This window comes from Gobio gobio, assembly GCF_949357685.1.
Source record: "Gobio gobio genome assembly, chromosome: 10".
NCBI lineage: Eukaryota > Metazoa > Chordata > Actinopteri > Cypriniformes > Gobionidae > Gobio > Gobio gobio.
This window is the reverse complement of record NC_137116.1, coordinates 50511490-50535558: the sequence shown is the minus strand read 5'-3', so window position 1 is coordinate 50535558 and position 24069 is coordinate 50511490. Positions and strand designations below refer to the sequence as shown.

At 40.1% G+C, this 24069-nt stretch overlaps 2 protein-coding genes across 2 annotated transcripts in view; one reads left to right on the top strand and one right to left on the bottom strand.

Moving 5' to 3' along the window:
- The window catches only part of ift81 (intraflagellar transport 81 homolog), a 94144-nt gene that overhangs the window by 6514 nt on the left and 63561 nt on the right, over positions 1-24069 (top strand). The gene's annotated exons all lie outside the window — the stretch shown is intronic.
- fnbp1a (formin binding protein 1a) overlaps positions 12200-24069 on the bottom strand; it is a gene marked incomplete at its 3' end in the record, with an annotated part of 43072 nt that continues 31202 nt past the window's right edge. The window contains exons 11-16 of the mRNA XM_079826749.1: positions 24044-24058; positions 22309-22418; positions 22091-22223; positions 21653-21780; positions 15765-15907; positions 12200-12378 (exon numbers count right to left, since the gene is read on the bottom strand). Of these exons, the coding sequence (XP_079682875.1) occupies positions 12200-12378; positions 15765-15907; positions 21653-21780; positions 22091-22223; positions 22309-22418; positions 24044-24058 (708 nt within the window). The remainder of the gene's footprint in view (positions 12379-15764; positions 15908-21652; positions 21781-22090; positions 22224-22308; positions 22419-24043; positions 24059-24069) is intronic.

The following is a 24069-nucleotide window of genomic DNA, read 5'->3' as shown; positions in this document are numbered from 1 at the left end:
GTGTTACACAGAACGTTTGAGCTTCCTCAAGAACCAATGAGGTTCATTCTCGTGTTACGCAGCACGTTTGAGCTTCCTCAAGAACCAATGAGGTTCATTGTTGTGTTACGCAGCACGTTTGAACTTCCTCAAGAACCAATGAGGTTCATTTTTGTGTTATGCAACACGTTTGAGCTTCAGCAAGAACCAATGAGGTTCATCTCGTGTTACACAGAACGTTTGAGCTTCCTCAAGAACCAATGAGGTTCATTCTCGTGTTACGCAGCACGTTTGAACTTCCTCAAGAACCAATGAGGTTCATTTTTGTGTTATGCAACACGTTTGAGCTTCAGCAAGAACCAATGAGGTTCATCTCGTGTTACACAGAACGTTTGAGCTTCCTCAAGAACCAATGAGGTTCATTTTCGTGTTACGGAGAACGTTTGAGCTTCCTCAAGAACCAATGAGGTTCATTCTTGTGTTACACAGCACGTTTGAGCTTCCTCAAGAACCAATGAGGTTCATTCTTGTGTTACACAGCACGTTTGAGCTTCTGCAAGAACCAATGAGGTTCATTCGCGTGTTACGCAGCACGTTTGAGCTTCCTCAAGAACCAATGAGGTTCATTCTCTTGTTACGCAGCACGTTTGAGCTTCCTCAAGAACCAATGAGGTTCATTGTTGTGTTACGCAGCACGTTTGAGCTTCCTCAAGAACCAATGAGGTTCATTCTCGTGTTACGCAGCACGTTTGAGCTTCCTCAAGAACCAATGAGGTTAATTCTCGTGTTACGCAGCACGTTTGAGCTTCCTCAAGAACCAATGAGGTTCATTGTTGTGTTACGCAGCACGTTTGAGCTTCCTCAAGAACCAATGAGGTTCATTGTTGTGTTACGCAGCACGTTTGAGCTTCCTCAAGAACCAATGAGGTTCATTCTCGTGTTACGCAGCACGTCTGAGCTTCTGCAAGAACCAATGAGGTTCATTCTCGTGTTACGCAGCACGTTTGAGCTTCTGCAAGAACCAATTAGGTTCATTCTCGTGTTACGCAGCACGTTTGAGCTTCTGCAAGAACCAATGAGGTTCATTCTCTTGTTACGCAGCACGTTTGAGCTTCCTCAAGAACCAATGAGGTTCATTCTCGTGTTACGCAGCACGTTTGAGCTTCTGCAAGAACCAATGAGGTTCATTCTCTTGTTACGCAGCACGTTTGAGCTTCTGCAAGAACCAATGAGGTTCATTCTCTTGTTACGCAGCACGTTTGAGCTTCAGCAAGAACCAATGAGGTTCATTCTCTTGTTACGCAGCACGTTTGAGCTTCCTCAAGAACCAATGAGGTTCATTCTCGTGTTACGCAGCACGCTTGAGCTTTTTTGAATACAGTATTTATGAATATTTTGAATTAGCTTTTATTTTTTATATTTTTCGTTTTAATTTTAGTTTGTTTAAATATTAATTTTTTTAGCATTATTTTTATCTGGTGATTTCAGCTTTTTGCCATTTATAATAAAAAAATTGTCATCTAATATTTATTTTATTTGAGCTTTATTGTAATTAACAAAAAATTTAGCTAACAACACTTTCATATACTATTTGTTAAAAAAATAAATAAAGTAGGTAGTACGTAAGTTTTCCATTACGAAACAGTTCTTCTTCCTCCATAACATCAGGGGGCGCTGAGTAGGTGTATATTTATCTTCAATAAGTCTATGCCTGTGCCACTTCCTGTTGCCCAACACACCGATTTGCAGTAGATAGTAAGCAAAAGCAAACATTAGTTTGTTCCATCAGTATGGTACCAACATCTGTTATTACTTCGTTCAAAAACAGACTGCTACAGATCTGTTCAAACGAAAAAGGGGTTTGAGGCAGGAAATCAGTTCTTGGAGGCTGACGGATGTGTATTGTGGAAAGGCCTTTGTGATATTAGGGTGGGGTGGTCAAACAGCTTTAAAAAGAAGACGCTATTCAAACTTAATGAACTTGTTTTGAATTCCTCGCCCCCTGAACGGCAAAGCATTCCATCGCTTGGAAATAGAAAGAAGAACAAACAGCGGAAGTGATGCAAGAAATTCAGTTCTTTATCTGGCATTTCCAGTCCTCACCTGCTGAACCAATCGCACCCCCTTTTTCCCTCTCAAGCCTTTTCAACTTTGAGCTCTAGACCGCTGGGTATGTTTTTAGGAGTAGGAGGAAGCCATTTATCTGAAGCGCTGGGTTCCTGTTAGAGCAGACAGGCTCAGCGTTCCACGTTCCTGCACCGGGCGACCGAGGATATGACCTGTTACGTGATGTACAAGGCTTTCTTGAGAGTTCTGAGAAGAGGCTGCTCCTGGGATTTTATGTAATAGCAATTTGCGACAAATCCAATCAAATTAATAGCCTAAGTTTTAATATGTGAAAGTCTATTACTCAACTTAGGCCCATCATGAACACAGAGAAAAGGGTGTCAAAATTTTACCTTTAGGGGTACAACAGCTTGTCACCGGGGCAGTACTCTTAAAAGTACATATTTGTACCTTTTTACCACAAAAAGGTTCATGGTAGTACCAGGTACTAATATGCACCTTTGAGAAGTAAAAACAAGGTACTAAGATGTCCTTTTAAAGTTATTGCCCCAGTGACAAGCTGTTGTACCCCTAAAGGTCCAATTTTGATACATTTTTTCTCTGTGTGTGGTCATACTCCCAGTCCCAGCAAAGTCACAATACTGGATAAAGATGTACATGTGTGCTATTTTTGAACCTTTGCACTGTGTAAATTTATAAGAACAGATCTAAAAAAAGCTTTGTTGTGTCACAACATTTCTGTTCTCGCTCATAACTTATTGTGGCACCCATTTGTCATGCTTCTGTTGTAGCATTTTTCATGTACTTGGACCTTAGCAAAATGAACACTTGCAGTGTAGGACCGTCAGGCTGGAGCGGGGCTCTCTTGGTTTGGTTTTGTGGTGATCCCAATCCGTTCGCGATTGGGGGTGGGAGGATTTCGCTGCAGGGCACCCTGAAAGCACACCAGTTGCACCGCCCTAACCATGCCCCAGAGTACTGTATGATCATAAAACACATTTAGGAATGTCACCACATTTGATTTGGGCTCTGACGCCCCCTGGTGGTCACTTTTACCATCAGTGGTTGTCAACTGGTGGGGTCGTGACCTGAAAATAAGCAATGTCTGGTTGGGCTTAACAAGATTTTTAAAAGATGCACATATTTGAACCTCTTCAGTGGCGTAGTCAGTAGAGCGTAAGGTCCATGAAACTAGGTTTTGATGCGATCAACACGGGTTTGAATCCGCCTTTTGCCAGCTCGCTCTTCTCCCTTTTCCCATCACATATCACATCAGAAAGGCATTTACTTTCAATAAAAAATAAGAAAATGTTCTAAAAGTGAAAATAAAGTGCCTAAAGAAATGTTTAATAATAATAAAAGCATTTATTGGGTGGGGTTAGGGGTAGGTGTAGTGAGGGCTTTTATTAATGGTGTAAATAGAATATATCACTATTTTCACTTATTAATAGCATCTACAGGTATTTGCATTTAGCGTAAATATCTTCTATCGCTAAGAAAATTTTATTTTCACTTAGTGTAAATGGCAATTATCGCTAAGAATATGTTATTTTCACTAAGTTATTTTCATAGAATCTATAGTTGCTATTTACACTTAGTGCAAATAGCCGCTGCCTATTTTAGATTTTATTCTATTTCAATTACTGAAGATTATTTTTATTAATAGTTTTAGAGTTAGTTAACAATAACAACACTGGCTAGGACAAATAATAAAATGCATATTACATCCTTAAGATAGCTAAATATATAAAAGCCACAAATGAGGCTGAATCAAACTCCGCTACCATACAGTAGCAGGATAAATTTAGCTAAATTAGGGACATAAATGGGTTGAAGGACATGCAGTAATGTATGCAAGACCACATTAAACACCAGGTTCACAATACTGGATGTCCAGAAGTAGATCCAGCTGACCTACACAACGTTACACAGTCATTTAGGAAGATGAGAAACAGGACAAATAGAACCATTTTAAAATGACCTTTAATTTGTTAAACTTCTACATAAAAACTGCCCAGTTGGACAGACATACAATTTTGACTTTTACAATATGAATGATTTGATAACTGAAATAAAACTCAACTCATTGTCTATTATACTGGTTAGCATTTGCAAAAAAGTCACAAGCCTTTCACACTTGATTTGGCAGTTTCATGTTTATGAGGTCTTCGAAGGAAGGGATCCAGCAAGTTCAAAAGCACAATATACAGAAAAGCACAGACATTTCAGCTCTGCAGTAGTGTTTCTTCATGAATGGATATGACAGTATTCGTCACGTTCAGAACCTATTATTGAAGAGCAGTCCAAATCTATCCTGAATGAGGTAAATATTTGCGTTTAACATCAAAAGTGAAATCGGAATGATATTGACAGGGTCCAAAATTAACAATAGCAGGTAAACTGACATACTTCAACAGCCAGAAATATTTCTCATGTCCTGAGAAACCCTATTATTATTCAAAACACAGTAATCCTGTATGATTTTGATTTGGTGCAAAAAAATATAACACAATAAATTGGTGTTACATATTTCATTTGTCTTTGAATCACATTCGATTCACTTATATCGGATAAAACCAGCAGGTTTTATCGACTTAACCCATTTATTATTCTTAGTAGTTAACTGGCAAGTAACATTATATTTACTCACCAAGGCCAGTTTTTGCATGCATGTGGCGCTTGGTCACTGTTAATCTTGGACCCTGGATATCAATCATTCAGAGACTCAAAAAAACAATCTAAAACGGTGTAAATAATTTTAAAGAATAACTTAGGGGGATGTGTAGAGACAAGACCATGCATATATTTTCCAAAAGAAATAAAACACTCAAGATAAAGTAGAGAAGGAAAAAAAAAAAACAGGCACAAACACAATTCAAAATGCTTAAGTTCAACCGTCAGAAGTTGAAGGCTTGAACTTTATGGAAACTTGGACCCCCTAAGACTGGCACACACACAGAGACAGGGCAAGCATGCATGCGTCGAAACACAGCACCAGCTGAGGACCACCATCAACATCTACTGGACTGCACCACTACAGCTACACCATACACAGCCACATCCACTGCGCTGACAGAGAGAGAGAGAGAGAAAGAGAGAATGGAAAGGAAAGGAAAAGAGCAGAAGAAGAGAGAAAAAGAGGCTGATCACTTTTCTAAATGCCAATTAAACTTACAATTATTAATAGAGGACATCTGGGACTCCATGTACTGATTCAGATGGAATCCAATTATTTGATTATGCAACAGTTGCTTCTAGTCCAATATACTCATTCCAATATAGAGCAGTGAGTCAGCATTTCAGACCAGAGCACACTGTAAAAAAAAAGTGTTTTTCCCCCCCGAAATAAAACAAAGATTATTGGAGAATGTTTAACAAGAAAATACTTTTTTAGGGTATGTTTACACAACAACGATGAACTAAAAATGGAAAAGTCTTTCCTTTGTGTTTTTGAAAAGTTTGGGGTAAAGACGACAATATTGTCAAAAGTAGGGATGCAAGTATCGGTATCGGGCCCGATACCAAGCTCATGTACTTGTACTTAGGGATGAACCGGTTGACCGGCCAAAAAACGGAATCGCCCGGTTTTTGCTTCTAGCGTGCGATCGGCAACCGGCCGGTTTTCTTTGTATTTTTCTGCCGATTTTTCGCCTATATTCCAATAATTCGCGAACATGTCACTTGTGTGTTACAAACGGAAACTGGAGAACTGAGGGAAGAGACGAGATACGCTGAAGGGAATGAAGAGCCGCTTTCCTGCACGAGCTGAAGTTGCGCGAGCTGAAGTTGCGCGAGCTTACCTCTCCGCGCCTGCACAAGCGCAGATAGTGAGCGTTTGTTCAGCTCAGCTTCTCACGTGTTGGATCGGATGAGAACGAAACAGACTAACTTGTGACAAAGCCGAAATACTTCTTTTTGTAGCCTAAAGAAGAACATGCATGCACTTTTGAAATGAAATACTATCAGTTCTGTAGCCTATAGGATGATCATTTTTATTTTACCTTAAAATTACATTGACTTAATTTGATTTAAAAAGCACCTGCTGTAGCATCTTAGTTTTTTTTCGTTGCACTAAACATTATTTGATTTAACATTTTGGAACAATTATATACTTTGGTTTTATTGAATTTCACTGGTAAAGACTTTTTTTCTTTACACTGAATTTAAAAACAAATGCTGATTTAAGTAACATCTTTGTTTGGATTGCAGAATATGCAGTTGTTGCCTTTAATTTCACCTTTCAGCCTTTTAATTTCCAATTCAATTTCCCGTTAAATCCTAGAAAAATTTCAGATTGCGGACTTGTTTGCATTAGCTAAAAGCCAATTTAACCTTTTAAATACCAAATAAACATCTTGTTCATGTATACTTTTGTTCTTTTAGTGAAGTTCAAAACATAATTTCGGGAGGAGTGAACCCATGTAATCTTTCAATTAGCAACGTACACAAACGCAAATTCGGGAGGAGTGAACCCATCTAATCTTTCAATCAACTGCTAAGCATATAAGCAGCCTCCTACCTCCTTCAGGCATCAGTCGTTTGCATCCCTCCACCTCCCCAACTCCACCTACTTGCATTCATGTTTACCTTTCTCTTCTTCCTAGCACTAGTAGTCCCTGGGGGGTAAATCTAAGCTTGAGTGGAAGCGGCTTCCTCGAGCCCCTCCACCGCGGACAGCAAGCCAAATACGCTAAAAACCTTATCAGCTAAAGAGTATATGGGTAAACGAACTCGTGAATTGTGTAAAAAAGAAAATCGGAAATCGGAATCGGACAGTTTTCTTGAAAAAAATCGGTATTGGAATCGGCCATGTAAAATCATGATCGGTGCATCACTACTTGTACTCGTAAAAATACCTCCGATATCAAAGACTGATACCTCACGTGACGTAACTGACAGAATTTTCCATGCACAGAGACACAATGTCCGCCTCAGGGGTGTGGAAGTACTTCAAAATTGACAACATCAACCCACACATTGCGAAATGCATACTTTTTTATTTTATTTTATTATGATAATGGTAATTATTAGACTGGGTAAACCCAGCCTGATCTGCCGGCGATTTGATTTCGCCCTGCAACTCAGTCTGGAAACCTGTACATTCATATTTCTACTGCTTCTGTTACACTTTTGCGGGAACCAATCACAGACTGGCTTATCCACCTGGCGTGCTATTGGCGGGTTTAACACGATGACGGATAGAGAAGCGATGGATCGTTGCCCGTTGATCACGCCTCTTGTGGTCTGATTGGTTGAAGGCCTATCCAATTGCGTACAGAGTCATTTAATTTATGCTCGTTGATCACGCCTCTGGTGCAGAAGAAAATACAGAGCAGACTCCCCAGACCAATGTTCAATCTTAAATTGAGCTTGGTCTGGTGATAGCCAGACAAGGTAATTATGGCTTTAATTACCAAATACGTGCTTTAAGTTTGTGATAAGCACATAAAAATAATACTTTTTTCATTTGAGTAATAATAAAGAAGCTGTCCTACATTCTTTAGTCTCACTGTTGTGCTTGGAAAACTGCCACATCACCAATAATTTTTTTTATAAATGTATCGGTATCGCGAGTACCAGGAAAAAAATATCGGCACTCGTACTCTGTCCTTAAAATATGGTATCGCTGCATCCCATGTCAAAACGATCCCTGTTCACAGGGATTTGTGAAAACGACTAAAATTGCTGTATTATTCATGTCAGGCCAGTAGTTGGCGATGTGACTGTATAAAGAAACCCTACGCGTCTATAGACTAAACACGTATGTGCGTGATGTCACCGCTTCCACAAATTTGCGTTTTTGGAGATTACATTGAGACAATAATGGTATTGTTTTCAAAAACGTGCACTTTGAAACTCATTTTCAAAGGTTGTATTCAAGCCCCGAAAATGCCGTTGTCGTGTAAATGAACAGCCAAATTGCATAAAAAGTTTTCAGGTTTTAGTTAAAACGGTGTTGTGTAAACGCACCATTAGTCTTTCTACTTCAAAATGACACGTTTAATTCTGTTACTCGCTGTTTCTTTGTAATTATTTGTGAAATTCACTAGCATTAGCACTGTGAAAATAGTTTTTAGGCTATTTTTGTCTGAGTATTTGTGATTTTTTTTTTTCTTACTCCAGGATTAGTACCAACTATTACTATCTTGTATCAGCTAACTAACCATTTACCTAGAAACTTGGCTAAATTCATAAAGGTCTATCAGACATTTAGCCTTAAGGCCTGTTCATACCAAAGACGATAACTATAAAGATACTAATAAAGATATTAAAAATGTTTAAATATTAAAGAATAGCAGAGTCCAGACCACATCTATAACGATAACGGCAGAGGAACGATATCATTGGAATCACTTTCAGAGCTCGAGCATTTAAAGCGGCAGAGGACAAAACTGCATCAAGCTTACATTAAACAAAAAGATATTGTGCGTTGGTGTGGATGCCAATGTAGTTATTGTTATAGTTATCTTTATAGTTAAAGTTCTTCGTGCGAACGGGTCTTTAGCTGGGGTAGTTGTGAAACAATAATAGACCGTAAATTGCAGACAAGCTTGTCCAGATTAGACTTCCCTAGTTAGCCGATAAACATAGATAATTTGCTCTTTATTATGGTAGTGTTTGATTCAGGAGATTTTTTAAAATTCTGTAAAAACACTAATTTACCTGACCAGACCACCTCCGGTAAAACTAGCCCATCAAAACAGGGCTAGAAAAATATGAAAAGAACAAAGATAAAGAGGAGGCGAAACAGAGAGCGTTTGAGACAGCAAAAGTGAGAGAAACAGAAGAGGAGGTGAGAGAAAGAAGGGAGCAGCTGTGGTGTGTGTGTGCACACATCGCAGGAAGAAAGTGTGAATGAGTGAGTGAGTGAGTGAGTGAGGTGACACTTCTTTCTTCTCTGGGAGGAAAGAGTAAAGAACCAGAAAAGATGCTTACCACTTCACCTGCCATAGAGAACTATTCATCTACAACAGCACCTCACATAAAATGTAGGGGATGATTATGCATTCATCATAATATTAATAATAATGATAATCAGATTTGCATTTCCTGATGGAAATACCAGTGCTTGCAAGGCAGCGAAAGAACAGTGTTAAGGTAAAATGATAGCTTAACGTTACAAACAGAGAGATATTAATACAGATGGAAGGAAACAATTCAGTATGCATATATTACAATGACATTCACGGTCTGTTAAAGGGGTCATGACACGAGAAATCTAATTTACCATTAAAACCTTTTGATAGCTTAGAACGTCCTCCATTATAAACAAAGCATTTTGTTTAATCAAGCTCTAAAAACGTCTGGTTTTGAAATTGGAGGATCGTCCTGTATCGCAGGGCCCCCAAACACAGTGCGTTTTAATGGCATCTCGGATCATGTCAGAGGATTTTATGTTTGTTCAGAGCATTTTATCAGCGGGGCACACTGGCACAGAGTCATCATGGGAGAGTTCGCAAAGAAACATTTGTTGACAGATGAAGCTGTATTGGATCTGACAGCAGCTGCATCATAAACCGCAATTAAACGATTTCATGCTTTGTCCGTAAATGACGGTTTTATATGGATGTTTTTTTAAAACACTTACATGCAATAGCGAGTGGGCGCGTTTCTTATGCAATGGCATTAGCCAATCATAACTGGCAAGCCTTAAATGAGCCGCCCTATAAAAATGGATAATTTCAGACAGAGGGTTATTATTAATTTAAATCCATGCCATGACTCCTTTAAATGTTAAAAAACATTCTATCATAAGTCGGTTTAAAGACCCCTAAAGTTTGGGGTCAGTAAGATGATCTTGAACTAATGCTCACAAAGGCTGCATTATTTGCAAATTTTGGTTTAAAAATGGTTTTCTTTCGTACTATGAAATGTAATTTATTCTTGTGATGGAAAGCTGAATCCAGTCTCCAGTGTCACATGATCCTTCAGAAATCATTCTAATATGATGATTTGCTGCTCAAGAAACATTTATTATTATCAATGTTGAAAACAGCTGTGCTGCTTAATATTTTTAGTGAAAACCGTGACACATTTTTACAGGATTCTTTGAAAAGAAACAGCATTTATTGGTTATATAAATCTTATGTAACATTACGAAAGATTTTACTGGGACTTCTGATCAATTTAAAGCATGCTTTCTGAATAGAAGTATTAATTTATTTAAAAAATGTTATATATCTTACTGACCCCAAACCTTTTGATATGTCCATTGATTCACAGTCATCAACATCATAGGAATGAAAATTGCCATTTTAAGGCGTCTTAATCTTAAATTTCTTTGTTTTAAATGGATTAATTACACAAAATTGTGGCAGAAGAAGAAAAGGGGTTTTAAATACAGTGCCGCCTTGCAAACACTGCAATACCTGCAATGCTAGCCTAAAATATATCAAATGAGTCCCATTTATCCCCCGCATTTTTATAGTTTTCACACAACTCAACAGTCTGCACTGACAAATATTCATTAAGTCTAATGTCTTCATGAGAAAACTCCTCTCGGCTCTGAAGCAAGCCAGGCAATAACAAGACATGTACACGGCACTTACTCTGTGCCTCAGCAAACAAACCTAAAGGCTCTGCTCTGACGGCAAGCAGCTACGGCACAAGGCTAAATATTCTAGGTCCATACGAGAAGCAAGCTTTAGCAAATAATCAGCACGCTAGTCATGTAAAAGATCGGTTTGCATTATTATGGCAGACGAGAGGGTTCAGTGAAAGTGGTTGCGTTAAAAATGGAATATCCTTTCAGTTAGTCCCACATTGTCCCACATCTCTGACTACAGTTACAAGAGGAGGACGTTTCACGCAAGGACGCTTGCCCTGCCACTCCTGTGCCAGCCAAACACTTTTAGGGATCTGCAAAGAAAGGAACAGAAACAAAAAGCAAAAAAAAGAAACAAATAAAAAAAAAAAAACATCACACAAGACATGTTAGAGATGTTGCATAAGAATTGACCAATCGTTGATGCACAGACAGCAATGAAATCATGGAAGCTCAACTATGTCCTGTGAATTAAAGACAGGAACGGTATAAAACGTATACAAAACTGTTCATATATTTAGTTTGCGACACTATCAAGCATATTTAACAGCTGCCGATAAAGCTATGGACAAATGATGAATCCGTTAAGCAGCAATAAATAGCCTGTCTTCTTTATAGCATGCATATAGAGCGGTATTCCTGCTGTAAATATTCCCTAATACACACACACTGCGATGACCTTCTGGAAACTTCATGTTCTGTTCGTTTTCCATGCTGGTCAATGTACAAATAACATGCATCTTTTGAATTATTGCTTCAACGCTCACTACACTGAAAGGCATCGTGTTAACTATGGGTTCATGAGTATATTTTTTACTTCTAAAGCTGATCTTTTTTTGTACAGCAGTAAATGCAAAGCCAGCAAAAGCCTCAAAGATACATGCATTAATTACTTGAGCTCTTCACATTTAATGATATGCATTTAAATTGAACGTGATTTGCCGTTGGGGAAATGAAAAAAAAAATCCTGTATATTCAGGATTCGAGGTACAAGGATGTACACCAACGTAAACGTACCTGAGAAAATATTCTATTCCATCTCTCATGCAAAAGATTCTCTCAAGTCAAATATTTTGACATCTTAAAAAATTATTACAATTAAAAACACACTTTGACTATAGTTCAAATGCAGGATTGCTACTTATTCTGTAGTTTTAAGGTCAAAATGTTAGTAAATTGTTTTATTGCCAGAAAGTTTTTTTCATAATCATTTCGCTGCTAATCTTAAAAGTATTTGATTGCATGTAGATCATTAAAAAATATCAACACGAATGAGTATCTAAATATCTTGGTTATAGCGGAAATCCACCATAATGCCAAGCCTATAATGCTATATATAATGCCATTCCATCAGATATATCAAAATTTCACAGCAGCTGTGTCTTTATTGCCTAATTTACCCTTATGGATGCAGAAATAAAGTCTGAGAGACAAATCATTAAAAAACGTAAATAAAGACCAGAACTGAGAAATGACACATGGCATCTTGAACAAACAGGAATCGCTCTGCTTCCTCTGTTCAATAAGGACATTTTCATGATCTTCTACTGTATGTACAGTTAAACGGCGTTCACTAATGACCCTTCCCGGGTGTTCTGTGGCGTGGGATTATATGTATGTCATAGCACCTTTGGCATTCATGTCCAAAAAGAGTTTGATGTAGGATGTGGGCACGTATCCCTCCTCATCCTCGTTTTTGCGGACACGGGTCCATCCGTCACCCTTATCCTCCTCGATTACGTACAGCATCTCACCCTCGGCCATGGATATGGTACCTTCGTTCTGACCTACAGACGCAAAAACATGCAATGTTCATTTGTTTCCAAAACAAGCGTCAACTTAATAAAATATGTTTTTTTTTTAAACTTTACCCATACTATTGTTCAATGACCAATTTGACTGTCAAGTTTCATTTTTTTTTAGTTAATTTTGAGTACATTTATTTATTTAGGCAGACACTTTTATCCAAAGCGACCTAAAAGTAAAGTAAAAAAAAGTGTTTTTACTCATTTTAAAAATGTATACTGGTTTATTTTGTTTTTATTATGTCGTTTAGTTGAGTAAATTGTTAAAAGTTTTATTTTTCATTCTTAAATAAAAAAATGTATTGTTTATTTAAAATATGTGTATATTGTATATTTATCAATCATAAAATTGTCATATAAATTAAGTCAAAAAGCTAAATTTAGTAAAAAGTTTAGACACTTACACTTGACTACATTTCTTTTAATTAGAGTAAAATGTTTTAAAAGTTTTATTTTTAATTCTTAAATTTAATTGTAATTTTATTGTTGCTTATTGAAAAAGTTTGTTTTCATTTTTTTTTCTATTAAGTTTTTTTTCCATTCTGTCATTTCACAATCCAAATTTGTATATATTTCTGTCATACAATTGTTATATAAAATTTAGATCCAGTCAAAAGTTTTTTAGACACTTGCACTTTAATATATATATATATATATATATATATATATATATATATATATATATATATATATATATATATATATATATATATATATATATATATATATAAAATACATTCTAAAATGTTATGCTTAAATGCAAATGTTCATGGCATGTGTCACAGGGTGTTTGGTGTTGGTTCATGTTCCTTGTTCATGTTTTAGTTTATCATGTTCTTGCTTTGTTTTAGTGTCATGTTCAGTCTTGTCATGCACTTCCTGGTTTTGTCATGTTTCAGTGTCATGTGAATCCCATGCCCTCATGTGATCTTGTGTCTTGTCCTGTCATTGGTTCATTGTCTCATCACTGTTCACAGGTGTCACTTGTCTTGTCATTAGTCTGTGTGTATTTAAGCCCTCATGTTTGCCATGTGTCTTTGTCTGTTATTAACGTTGTACCCGTTGGTGGTGAGTGTTCTCAAGTCTGTTATGTTTAATCAAGCCAAGTTTATTGTCAAGCCAAGTTTTGTTTGTTGTTTTGCCAAGTTTTGAGTTATGTTAGGATTTATGTTTGGATAAATAAATGCTGCACATGGGTTCTGAACATTTGCCTCCAGTGGATCTATATGTTACAGAATAACAGACCGCCATTATGAACCCAGCAGTTACCATTGCCCACCCTTGTCAAGGCCAGCGTCCCATAGGGGACTATGTCAGAGACTTTATTCGGTTCATGGATTTGTTGCCCTGGAATGAGACCTTACTTAAGAGGTGCTTTTGTTCCGGTTTGGACTCTGACATTGCAGCCCTCATGCCATCAGAGGAACACCCCTGCAGCTTCTGGCAATGCATTGATTTTATTTTGTTTCTAAGTGGCTCAGATTGGACGGTAGGAGAGGCAAAGGACTATTATAGCCACGTCCATGCTCCAGCCCACGTCCATGCTCCAGCCCACGGCCCCGTCCAGGCTCCAGCCCACGGCCCCGTCCAGGCTCCAGCCCACGGCCCCGTCCAGGCTCCAGCCCACGGCCCCGTCCAGGCTCCAGCCCACGGCCCCGTCCAGGCTCCAGCCCAAGGCCCCGTCCAGGCTCCAGCCCACGGCCCCGTCCAGGCTCCAGCCCACGGCCCCGTCCAGGCTCCAGCCCACGGCCCCGTCCAGGCTCCAGCCCACGGCCCCGTCCAGGCTCCAGCCCAAGGCCCCGTCCAGGCTCCAGCCCACGGCCCCGTCCAGGCTCCAGCCCACGGCCCCGTCCAGGCTCCAGCCCACGGCCCCGTCCAGGCTCCAGCCCACGGCCCCGTCCAGGCTCCAGCCCACGGCCCCACTGTCCCGCCCAAGAAAATTTTTGGGGGGGGCAAGGGGTACATGGAGGCCATGAAGGCCACGCCTCTGTGGCCCCCTGAACCGCCATTACTGCCATGGCCTGTAGAACTGCCGTTGCCGCCATGGCCGCCCACGCCACAGGGTCCAGGTCCGCCCACGCCACAGGGTCCAGGTCCGCCCACGCCACAGGGTCCAGGTCCGCCCACGCCACAGGGTCCAGGTCCGCCCACGCCACAGGGTCCAGGTCCGCCCACGCCACAGGGTCCAGGTCCGCCCACGCCACAGGGTCCAGGTCCGCCCACGCCACAGGGTCCAGGTCCGCCCACGCTCCCAGGCCCGGCCGTGTCATGTCTGGGTCTGATGCCCCTGCACGGGCCTGGCCCACCATCCCTCCCCCAAGACCGCCCCCCAAGACTTTTTGTTAAGACTCTTTGTTAGGTTATTGATGTGTTGGTGTTGTTTGGGCGTCAGGGGCCGCCCATAGAGGGGGGGATCTGTCACAGGGTGTTTGGTGTTGGTTCATGTTCCTTGTTCATGTTTTAGTTTATCATGTTCTTGCTTTGTTTTAGTGTCATGTTCAGTCTTGTCATGCACTTCCTGGTTTTGTCATGTTTCAGTGTCATGTGAATCCCATGCCCTCATGTGATCTTGTGTCTTGTCCTGTCATTGGTTCATTGTCTCATCACTGTTCACAGGTGTCACTTGTCTTGTCATTAGTCTGTGTGTATTTAAGCCCTCATGTTTGCCATGTGTCTTTGTCTGTTATTAACGTTGTACCCGTTGGTGGTGAGTGTTCTCAAGTCTGTTATGTTTAATCAAGCCAAGTTTATTGTCAAGCCAAGTTTTGTTTGTTGTTTTGCCAAGTTTTGAGTTATGTTAGGATTTATGTTTGGATAAATAAATGCTGCACATGGGTTCTGAACATTTGCCTCCAGTGGATCTATATGTTACAGCATGCTTACGATTAAATAGTAAATAAATGTGTAAAAAGGTGTTTTAACAAAAAATATATATTTTATACTTATTTTATTGTTTTCAGTTAATTGAGTAAATTGCACTTTTAATTCTTACATTTAATTTAATTGTATTGTTGTTTATTTAAAATGTTTGCGTGTACATTTTTTCCATTCTGCCATTTCTAAATTCTAATTTGTATATATTTCTGCCATAAAATTATATACATTTAAAAGTTTAGACACACTTACACTTCAACATATTTCTCATAATATTAAAAAGTATTAAAAATGTATGCTTAAATGCATTAAATTAGTTTTGTTAACAAATATAAATGAAAAAAAAAAAAAACGATTTTGGTTGAAGCTACTTTAAACGTATTATCCTAGAAACTGACAAAGGGCTTTGTAACCACTGACCAATCATGAATTCCTGGCACAATTTTTAACGCTTTTTGCTTCTGGGAGATGATCTAGTAAGTTTTTTCTGTTACCTTCAAATGGATAAAGTGCTTTGCATGTTCCAATAGTGGGTAAAGGTTCTTCTTCTTCAAATTCGTCATCAAACTCAGTACTGCGTGATTTGAACTGCATCGTCGTCTCTGAGCTGGGGTCTTCCGTGTAGCTGCCATCCGGACTATGTGCAGAAGACATGCAATGCGTAAAACAGACAAAATTAACTTTGGCGTTATAGTTGGATTATACAGTTAAAGGGATAGTTCACCCAAAAATGAAAATGCTCTCATTAATTACTCACCCTCATGTCATTCCAAATCCGTAAGACTTTCATTTCGTTCATCTCCGGAACACAGATGAAGATCTTTTTAATGAAATCTGAGCGCTTTCTGTCTCTCCATTGACAGCTACAACTTGGATGCTTCAAAAAGTTCATAAAGGTTGCATTTACACTGCAGGTCTTGATGCACAATTCCGAATTTGGTGACTTTTTTGACGACCCGCTTACATCATCTTTTAAAAGCGACCCGTATCCGATTTTTGAATTTACACTATACACTGGCGAAACAGCCCAAGACGTTCTGACCCGGAAAAGGAAGTAAAATGGCACGATATGTAATGGATGCAGACGAAATGATTATCTTTAAAGGGGTGGTTCCGTGTTTTTTTTCTAGGCTTGGTTGTGTTTATGGGGCGCAGTATAACATGTCTTAATACTTCTTTTTTTTTTTTAAACGCCATATTTTTCTTATATTTTACCTTTATTCCACACCACTGTATCCACTGTCCCTCGTTTGCTTCCTGCTTCTGTGAAGCCCATCCCTCCGAAAAACGCAATGGTCTTAGATTTTTTTAGATGGCCAAATGTAGTTTGTAGTTCTGCAACAGCTCTCTCTCTTTCGTAATGACTGCGACGTGGCCTCGCCCACTTTGTTGCGTGTTCGTGGGGGCAGTGTTTATGTTAATAGCAAGGGTTTATGATGCCACCAACCCGGTAGGAAGCTTGTTGTAGTCCAAACCGGCCGTTTTTGTAGGCAATAAACTGCCATAACTTTAAAAGACAATATCTCCGTTTGCATTGAACTTTCAGCGCTGTAACTTTGCAGATACTGTTTATGCTCAAGCAGCAACATTACACACTAACTAAAGTTAAAAAAGTGAAATCGCATGCAACCACCCCTTTAAAAGTCAGCAAAACATGATTGCTCTCGTAAGGCAGAGAAAAAAGAGGAGAGCCCTTGTTGCAGCCTGCGCAAATTTAGAGATGTTTGTGTCCACCTGAGTTGACGTCATTCATCTCCGTCCATTTTTCAATGACGTACGACTCGCATTTATTGGGGAATATCCGATTTGACCGCTTACATGACAGACGGAAATGCACGTATTCGAATCATATCGGATTTATTACCACATATGAGTGAGGCCTGATCTGATCTGAGGAATTCATGCGTTTTTTTCCTGCTTACACGTTCACATGCCACATGAGAGGGAAAAATCGGAATTGGGTTCCAGAGATTGTAAAACTAATCCATATGAATTGAGCGGTTTAGTCAACATTTTCTGAAGAGACTCGATCGCTTTATATGATGAACAGATTTAATATAGGCTTTTATTCACATAAACATTCATCAACTCACACATCAGTTGTGGTAAACAGAAGCTCAAGCATGTTCGCTAGACGTACAAAAACCAATGAGGTTCATTCTTGTGTTACGCAGCACGTTTGAGCTCCTCAAGAACCAATGAGGTTCATTCTCGTGTTACGCAGCACGTTTGAGCTCCTCAAGAACCAATGAGGTTCATTCTTGTGTTACGCAGCACGTTTGAGCTCCTCAACAACCAATGAGGTTCATTCTTGTGTTACACATCACGTTTGAGCTCCTCAAGAACCAATGAGGTTCATTCTTGTGTTACACATCACGTTTGAGCTCCTCAAGAACCAATGAGGTTCATTCTTGTGTTACACATCACGTTTGAGCTCCTCAAGAACCAATGAGGTTCATTCTTGTGTTACGCAGCACGTTTGAGCTCCTCAAGAACCAATGAGGTTCATTCTTGTGTTACGCAGCACGTTTGAGCTCCTCAAGAACCAATGAGGTTCATTCTCGTGTTACGCAGCACGTTTGAGCTCCTTAAGAACCAATGAGGTTCATTCTTGTGTTACGCAGCACGTTTGAGCTCCTCAAGAACCAATGAGGTTCATTCTTGTGTTACGCAGCACGTTTGAGCTCCTCAAGAACCAATGAGGTTCATTCTTGTGTTACGCAGCACGTTTGAGCTCCTCAACAACCAATGAGGTTCATTCTTGTGTTACACATCACGTTTGAGCTCCTCAAGAACCAATGAGGTTCATTCTTATGTTACGCAGCACGTTTGAGCTTCAGCAAGAACCAATGAGGTTCATTCTCGTGTTACGCAGCACGTTTGAGCTCCTCAACAACCAATGAGGTTCATTCTTGTGTTACGCAGCACGTTTGAGCTCCTCAAGAACCAATGAGGTTCATTCTTGTGTTTCACAGCACGTTTGAGCTCCTCAAGAACCAATGAGGTTCATTCTTGTGTTACACATCACGTTTGAGCTCCTCAAGAACCAATGAGGTTCATTCTTGTGTTACGCAGCAAGTTTGAGCTTCTGCAAGAACCAATGAGGTTCATTCTCGTGTTACACAGCACGTTTGAGCTCCTCAACAACCAATGAGGTTCATTCTTGTGTTACACAGCACGTTTGAGCTCCTCAACAACCAATGAGGTTCATTCTCGTGTTACACAGCACGTTTGAGCTTCCTCAACAACCAATGAGGTTCATTCTTGTGTTACGCAGCACGTTTGAGCTTCCTCAACAACCAATGAGGTTCATTCTTGTGTTACGCAGCACGTTTGAGCTTCCTCAACAACCAATGAGGTTCATTCTTGTGTTACACAGCACATTTGAGCTTCTGCAAGAACCAATGAGGTTCATTCTTGTGTTACACAGCACGTTTGAGCTTCTGCAAGAACCAATGAGGTTCATTCTTGTGTTACGCAGCACGTTTGAGCTTCTGCAAGAACCAATGAGGTTCATTCTTGTGTTACGCAGCAAGTTTGAGCTTCTGCAAGAACCAATGAGGTTCATTCTTGTGTTTCACAGCACGTTTGAGCTCCTCAAGAACCAATGAGGTTCATTCTTATGTTATGCAGCACGTTTGAGCTTCTGCAAGAACCAATGAGGTTCATTCTTGTGTTACACAGGACGTTTGAGCTTCAGCAAGAACCAATGAGGTTCAATCTCGTGTTACGCAGCACGTTTGAGCTCCTCAACAACCAATGAGGTTCATTCTTGTGTTACACATCACGTTTGAGCTCCTCAAGAACCAATGAGGTTCATTCTTATGTTACGCAGCACGTTTGAGCTTCAGCAAGAACCAATGAGGTTCATTCTCGTGTTACGCAGCACGTTTGAGCTCCTCAACAACCAATGAGGTTCATTCTTGTGTTACGCAGCACGTTTGAGCTCCTCAAGAACCAATGAGGTTCATTCTTGTGTTTCACAGCACGTTTGAGCTCCTCAAGAACCAATGAGGTTCATTCTTATGTTACACAGCACGTTTGAGCTCCTCAAGAACCAATGAGGTTCATTCTTGTGTTACACATCACGTTTGAGCTCCTCAAGAACCAATGAGGTTCATTCTTGTGTTACGCAGCAAGTTTGAGCTTCTGCAAGAACCAATGAGGTTCATTCTCGTGTTACACAGCACGTTTGATCTCCTCAACAACCAATGAGGTTCATTCTTGTGTTACACAGCACGTTTGAGCTCCTCAACAACCAATGAGGTTCATTCTCGTGTTACACAGCACGTTTGAGCTTCCTCAACAACCAATGAGGTTCATTCTTGTGTTACGCAGCACGTTTGAGCTTCCTCAACAACCAATGAGGTTCATTCTTGTGTTACGCAGCACGTTTGAGCTTCCTCAACAACCAATGAGGTTCATTCTTGTGTTACACAGCACGTTTGAGCTTCCTCAACAACCAATGAGGTTCATTCTTGTGTTACACAGCACATTTGAGCTTCTGCAAGAACCAATGAGGTTCATTCTTGTGTTACACAGCACGTTTGAGCTTCTGCAAGAACCAATGAGGTTCATTCTTGTGTTACGCAGCACGTTTGAGCTTCTGCAAGAACCAATGAGGTTCATTCTTGTGTTACGCAGCAAGTTTGAGCTTCTGCAAGAACCAATGAGGTTCATTCTTGTGTTTCACAGCACGTTTGAGCTCCTCAAGAACCAATGAGGTTCATTCTTATGTTACGCAGCACGTTTGAGCTTCTCAACAACCAATGAGGTTCATTCTCGTGTTACGCAGCACGTTTGAGCTCCTCAACAACCAATGAGGTTCATTCTTGTGTTACGCAGCACGTTTGAGCTCCTCAAGAACCAATGAGGTTCATTCTTGTGTTTCACAGCACGTTTGAGCTCCTCAAGAACCAATGAGGTTCATTCTTATGTTACACAGCACGTTTGAGCTCCTCAAGAACCAATGAGGTTCATTCTTGTGTTACACATCACGTTTGAGCTCCTCAAGAACCAATGAGGTTCATTCTTGTGTTACGCAGCAAGTTTGAGCTTCTGCAAGAACCAATGAGGTTCATTCTCGTGTTACACAGCACGTTTGAGCTCCTCAACAACCAATGAGGTTCATTCTTGTGTTACACAGCACGTTTGAGCTCCTCAACAACCAATGAGGTTCATTCTCGTGTTACACAGCACGTTTGAGCTTCCTCAACAACCAATGAGGTTCATTCTTGTGTTACGCAGCACGTTTGAGCTTCCTCAACAACCAATGAGGTTCATTCTTGTGTTACGCAGCACGTTTGAGCTTCCTCAACAACCAATGAGGTTCATTCTTGTGTTACACAGCACATTTGAGCTTCTGCAAGAACCAATGAGGTTCATTCTTGTGTTACACAGCACGTTTGAGCTTCTGCAAGAACCAATGAGGTTCATTCTTGTGTTACGCAGCACGTTTGAGCTTCTGCAAGAACCAATGAGGTTCATTCTTGTGTTACGCAGCACGTTTGAGCTTCTGCAAGAACCAATGAGGTTCATTCTTGTGTTACGCAGCACGTTTGAGCTTCTGCAAGAACCAATGAGGTTCATTCTTGTGTTACGCAGCACGTTTGAGCTTCATCAAGAACCAATGAGGTTCAAGTGTCAGTTGCGTAGCTGTCAATGGAGGGATAGAAAGCTCTCAGATTTCATCAAAAAGATCTTCATTTGTGTTCTGAAGATGAACGAAAGTCTTTAGTGTTTGGAACGACATGAGGATGAGGAATTGAAGACTGAATTTTCATCTTTGGGTGAACTAACCCTTTAATGTTAAACCGCTGCATGCCTCGCGTGAGGCTGAACTGAATTCACAATCCTCCTATAGGATTATTGTATCAAGTACTAATAGCATTAAACCGCATTATATAATTTTTTATATAAAGTCCACTTGTAATGTAAGTAACTTTTTTTAAGAGTTTAGAGATGCATCCACAGTCATTTTGGGGAAGTTGGAAAGTTAAAGGGACAGTTGACCCAAAAATTTTAATTCTGTCATCATTTATTCACCTGTGTGATTTTCTTTCTTCAGCCGGAAACAAAAGAAGATCATTTGAAGAATATGGGTAACCAAACAGTTGATGGGCCCCATTGACTTCCATATTATGGAGGAAAAAAAAGTCTGTTTGGTTATTCTTCAAAATATTTTCTTTTGTGTTCAGCAGAAGAAATAAATTCACACAGGTTTGGAAGAACTTGAGGGTGAGTAAATGATGACAGAATTTTCATTTTTAAGGCTGTTTTCACAGTAAAATGAACTCTCATAACATGAGCCCTTTAAAGAAATGTGACGCATCTCATTCAGTGCATCATATTTGGCAGCCCTGCTGTCTAGGGACTGAAGTACCTCTCTCGGTTTTGACCGTAGTTGTTTGTAAGAGGCGTGTTGCCCTGCGAGTCAAAATGACTGCTCTGTCTTCTCTGAGACTCGGATCCCTTTTCAAGTAACTTCCTCTCCACCTCTGTCAGCCAGCCCTGAGAACACACAAACAACAGATCTTTCTATTTATTTGTAGTGGTTAATCATTCTAATCAAATCACAGCACCATCAACAAAAGTGTACAGGTGGTGAAATTCTTTGGTGCAATGACGTGTAATAAACGTATTAAAAATATTCACAATTTACAATATACACAGGATACATAAGGGACTCAAATATATGTAGTAAACAATATACAATACAATATTATACTATACACAGAGTATGAGACAAAAACATAAATCACAGTATACATATTCACTATTGACATTAAAGGGTACCTGACCGAATTTGTTAGCGACTCACCTCAAATTTCTGTGCCTCAAGTTGCAATTTTTCCAAGCTTTGTGTAATTTCTTCTAACCGAGGATCTATACTGTCTGGATCCCCCAAGTGAGGATTTTTAATGTAGACATCTTTCATTTTAGTCAGGGCGTCCCTGCAAACAATTATAAGAAGTGTTAGTAGAAACAATGAGCTTGTGAACTCACTTGACATTTTGTTACATTACCAGCATGATTTACCTCTGATCCATCTCTTTCTGGATGTCCTTGTTGATGTCATTGAGTTTGGCCTGTAGTTTCTTCCTCCTCTGCTCGGGGGGCAGATGACTGTAGTCTTCCTGCCCTGTTCCCTGTGAAAAGATACGGAAAGTTATGAGTGGAAAAACAAACTAAACACAAACAGATTCATATACTGATTGCTTGCCAGTTAAATGGCCTGTCCTGTCTAAGGCTACGTTCAGACTGCAGGAAAATGTGGCCCAATTGTTTTTGCTCACATGTGACTCAGATCTGAACAACATCCAATCTGATCTTTTCAATTGCGATTTGTGCCACTTCCAAATGTGGTACTAAATCCGATACAGGTCAGCTGTTTTGCAATGCGAAACTATATTTTTTCTGTTTTGCAAATTGTCACTATATTGCCAAAAGTACTGGGACACCCCTCCAAATCATTGAATTCAGGTGTTGCAATCACTTCCATGGCCACAGGTGTATAAAATCAAGCACTAGGCATGCAGACGCTTCTACAAACATTAGTGAAAGAATGGGTCGCTCTCAGGAGCTCAGTGAACTCAAGCGTGGTACCGTGATAGGTTGCCACCTGTGCAATAAGTCCATTTTGGAAATTTCCTCACTACTAAATATTCTGCGGTCAACTGTTAGTGGTATTATAACAAAGTGGAAGCAAATGGGAACAACAGCAACTCGGCCACAAAGTGGAAGGCCACGTAAAATCACAGAGCGGGGTCAGCGCATGCTGAGGCACACAGTGTGCAGAAGTCGCCAACTTTCTGCAGAGTCAATAGCTACAGACCTCCAAATTTCGTGTGGCCTTCAGATTAGCTCAAGGACTTCATGGAATGGGTTTCCATGGCCGAGCAGCTCATCCAAGCCTTACATCACCAAGTGCAATGCAAAGCGTCGGATGCAGTGGGGTAAAGCACGCCGCCACTGGACTCTAGAGCTTTGGAGACTTGTCCAGAGTACATGTCTCCACTGCTCTAGAGTCCAGTGGCGGCATGCTTTACACCACTGACCAATCATGCTTCTCTGTCTGGCAATCTGATGGATGAGTCTGGGTTTGGCGGTTGCCAGGAGAATTGGTTGCCAAGTGTAAAGTTTGTTGGAGAGGGGATTATGGTGTGGGGGTTGATTTTCAGGGGTTGGGCTTGGCCTCTTAATTCCAGTGAAAGAAACTCTTTATGCTTCAGCATACCAAGACATTTTGGACAATTTCATGCTCCCAACTTTGTGGGAACAGTTTGGGGATGGCCCCTTGCTGTTCCAACATGACCGCGCACCATTGCACAAAGCAAGAACCATAAAGACATGGATGAGCGAGTTTGGTGTGGAGGAACTTGACTGTTCTGCACAGAGTCCTGAACTCAAACCGATAGAACACCTTTGGGATGAATTAGAACCGGGACTGCATGCTGGGCCAGTTCAGGACCATAATCTGTTCGCACTGGAATCTGATTTTGGCCACATTTAAAACAACAATGTCTGAGCAATAAATTGAGCACTAAGGCTTGCAGTGTGAACGTAGCCTAAGTGGACAGTTCTGGGACAGAATAAGCTATAATGTAGATCAGACTTCATGCCAAAAGTTTGACTGTCAAATCTTATTTACTGAAAACTTACTTTACTTGAAGCATTACAAATTCAATGTGTAGTCAAAATGAAAATACATATTATATAAAAGATTTATTATTAAAAGATTTTATAGCATATTTTAATATCAAGTCAGACTTACCAGCTTTAGAGAAAGCTGTGAATGTT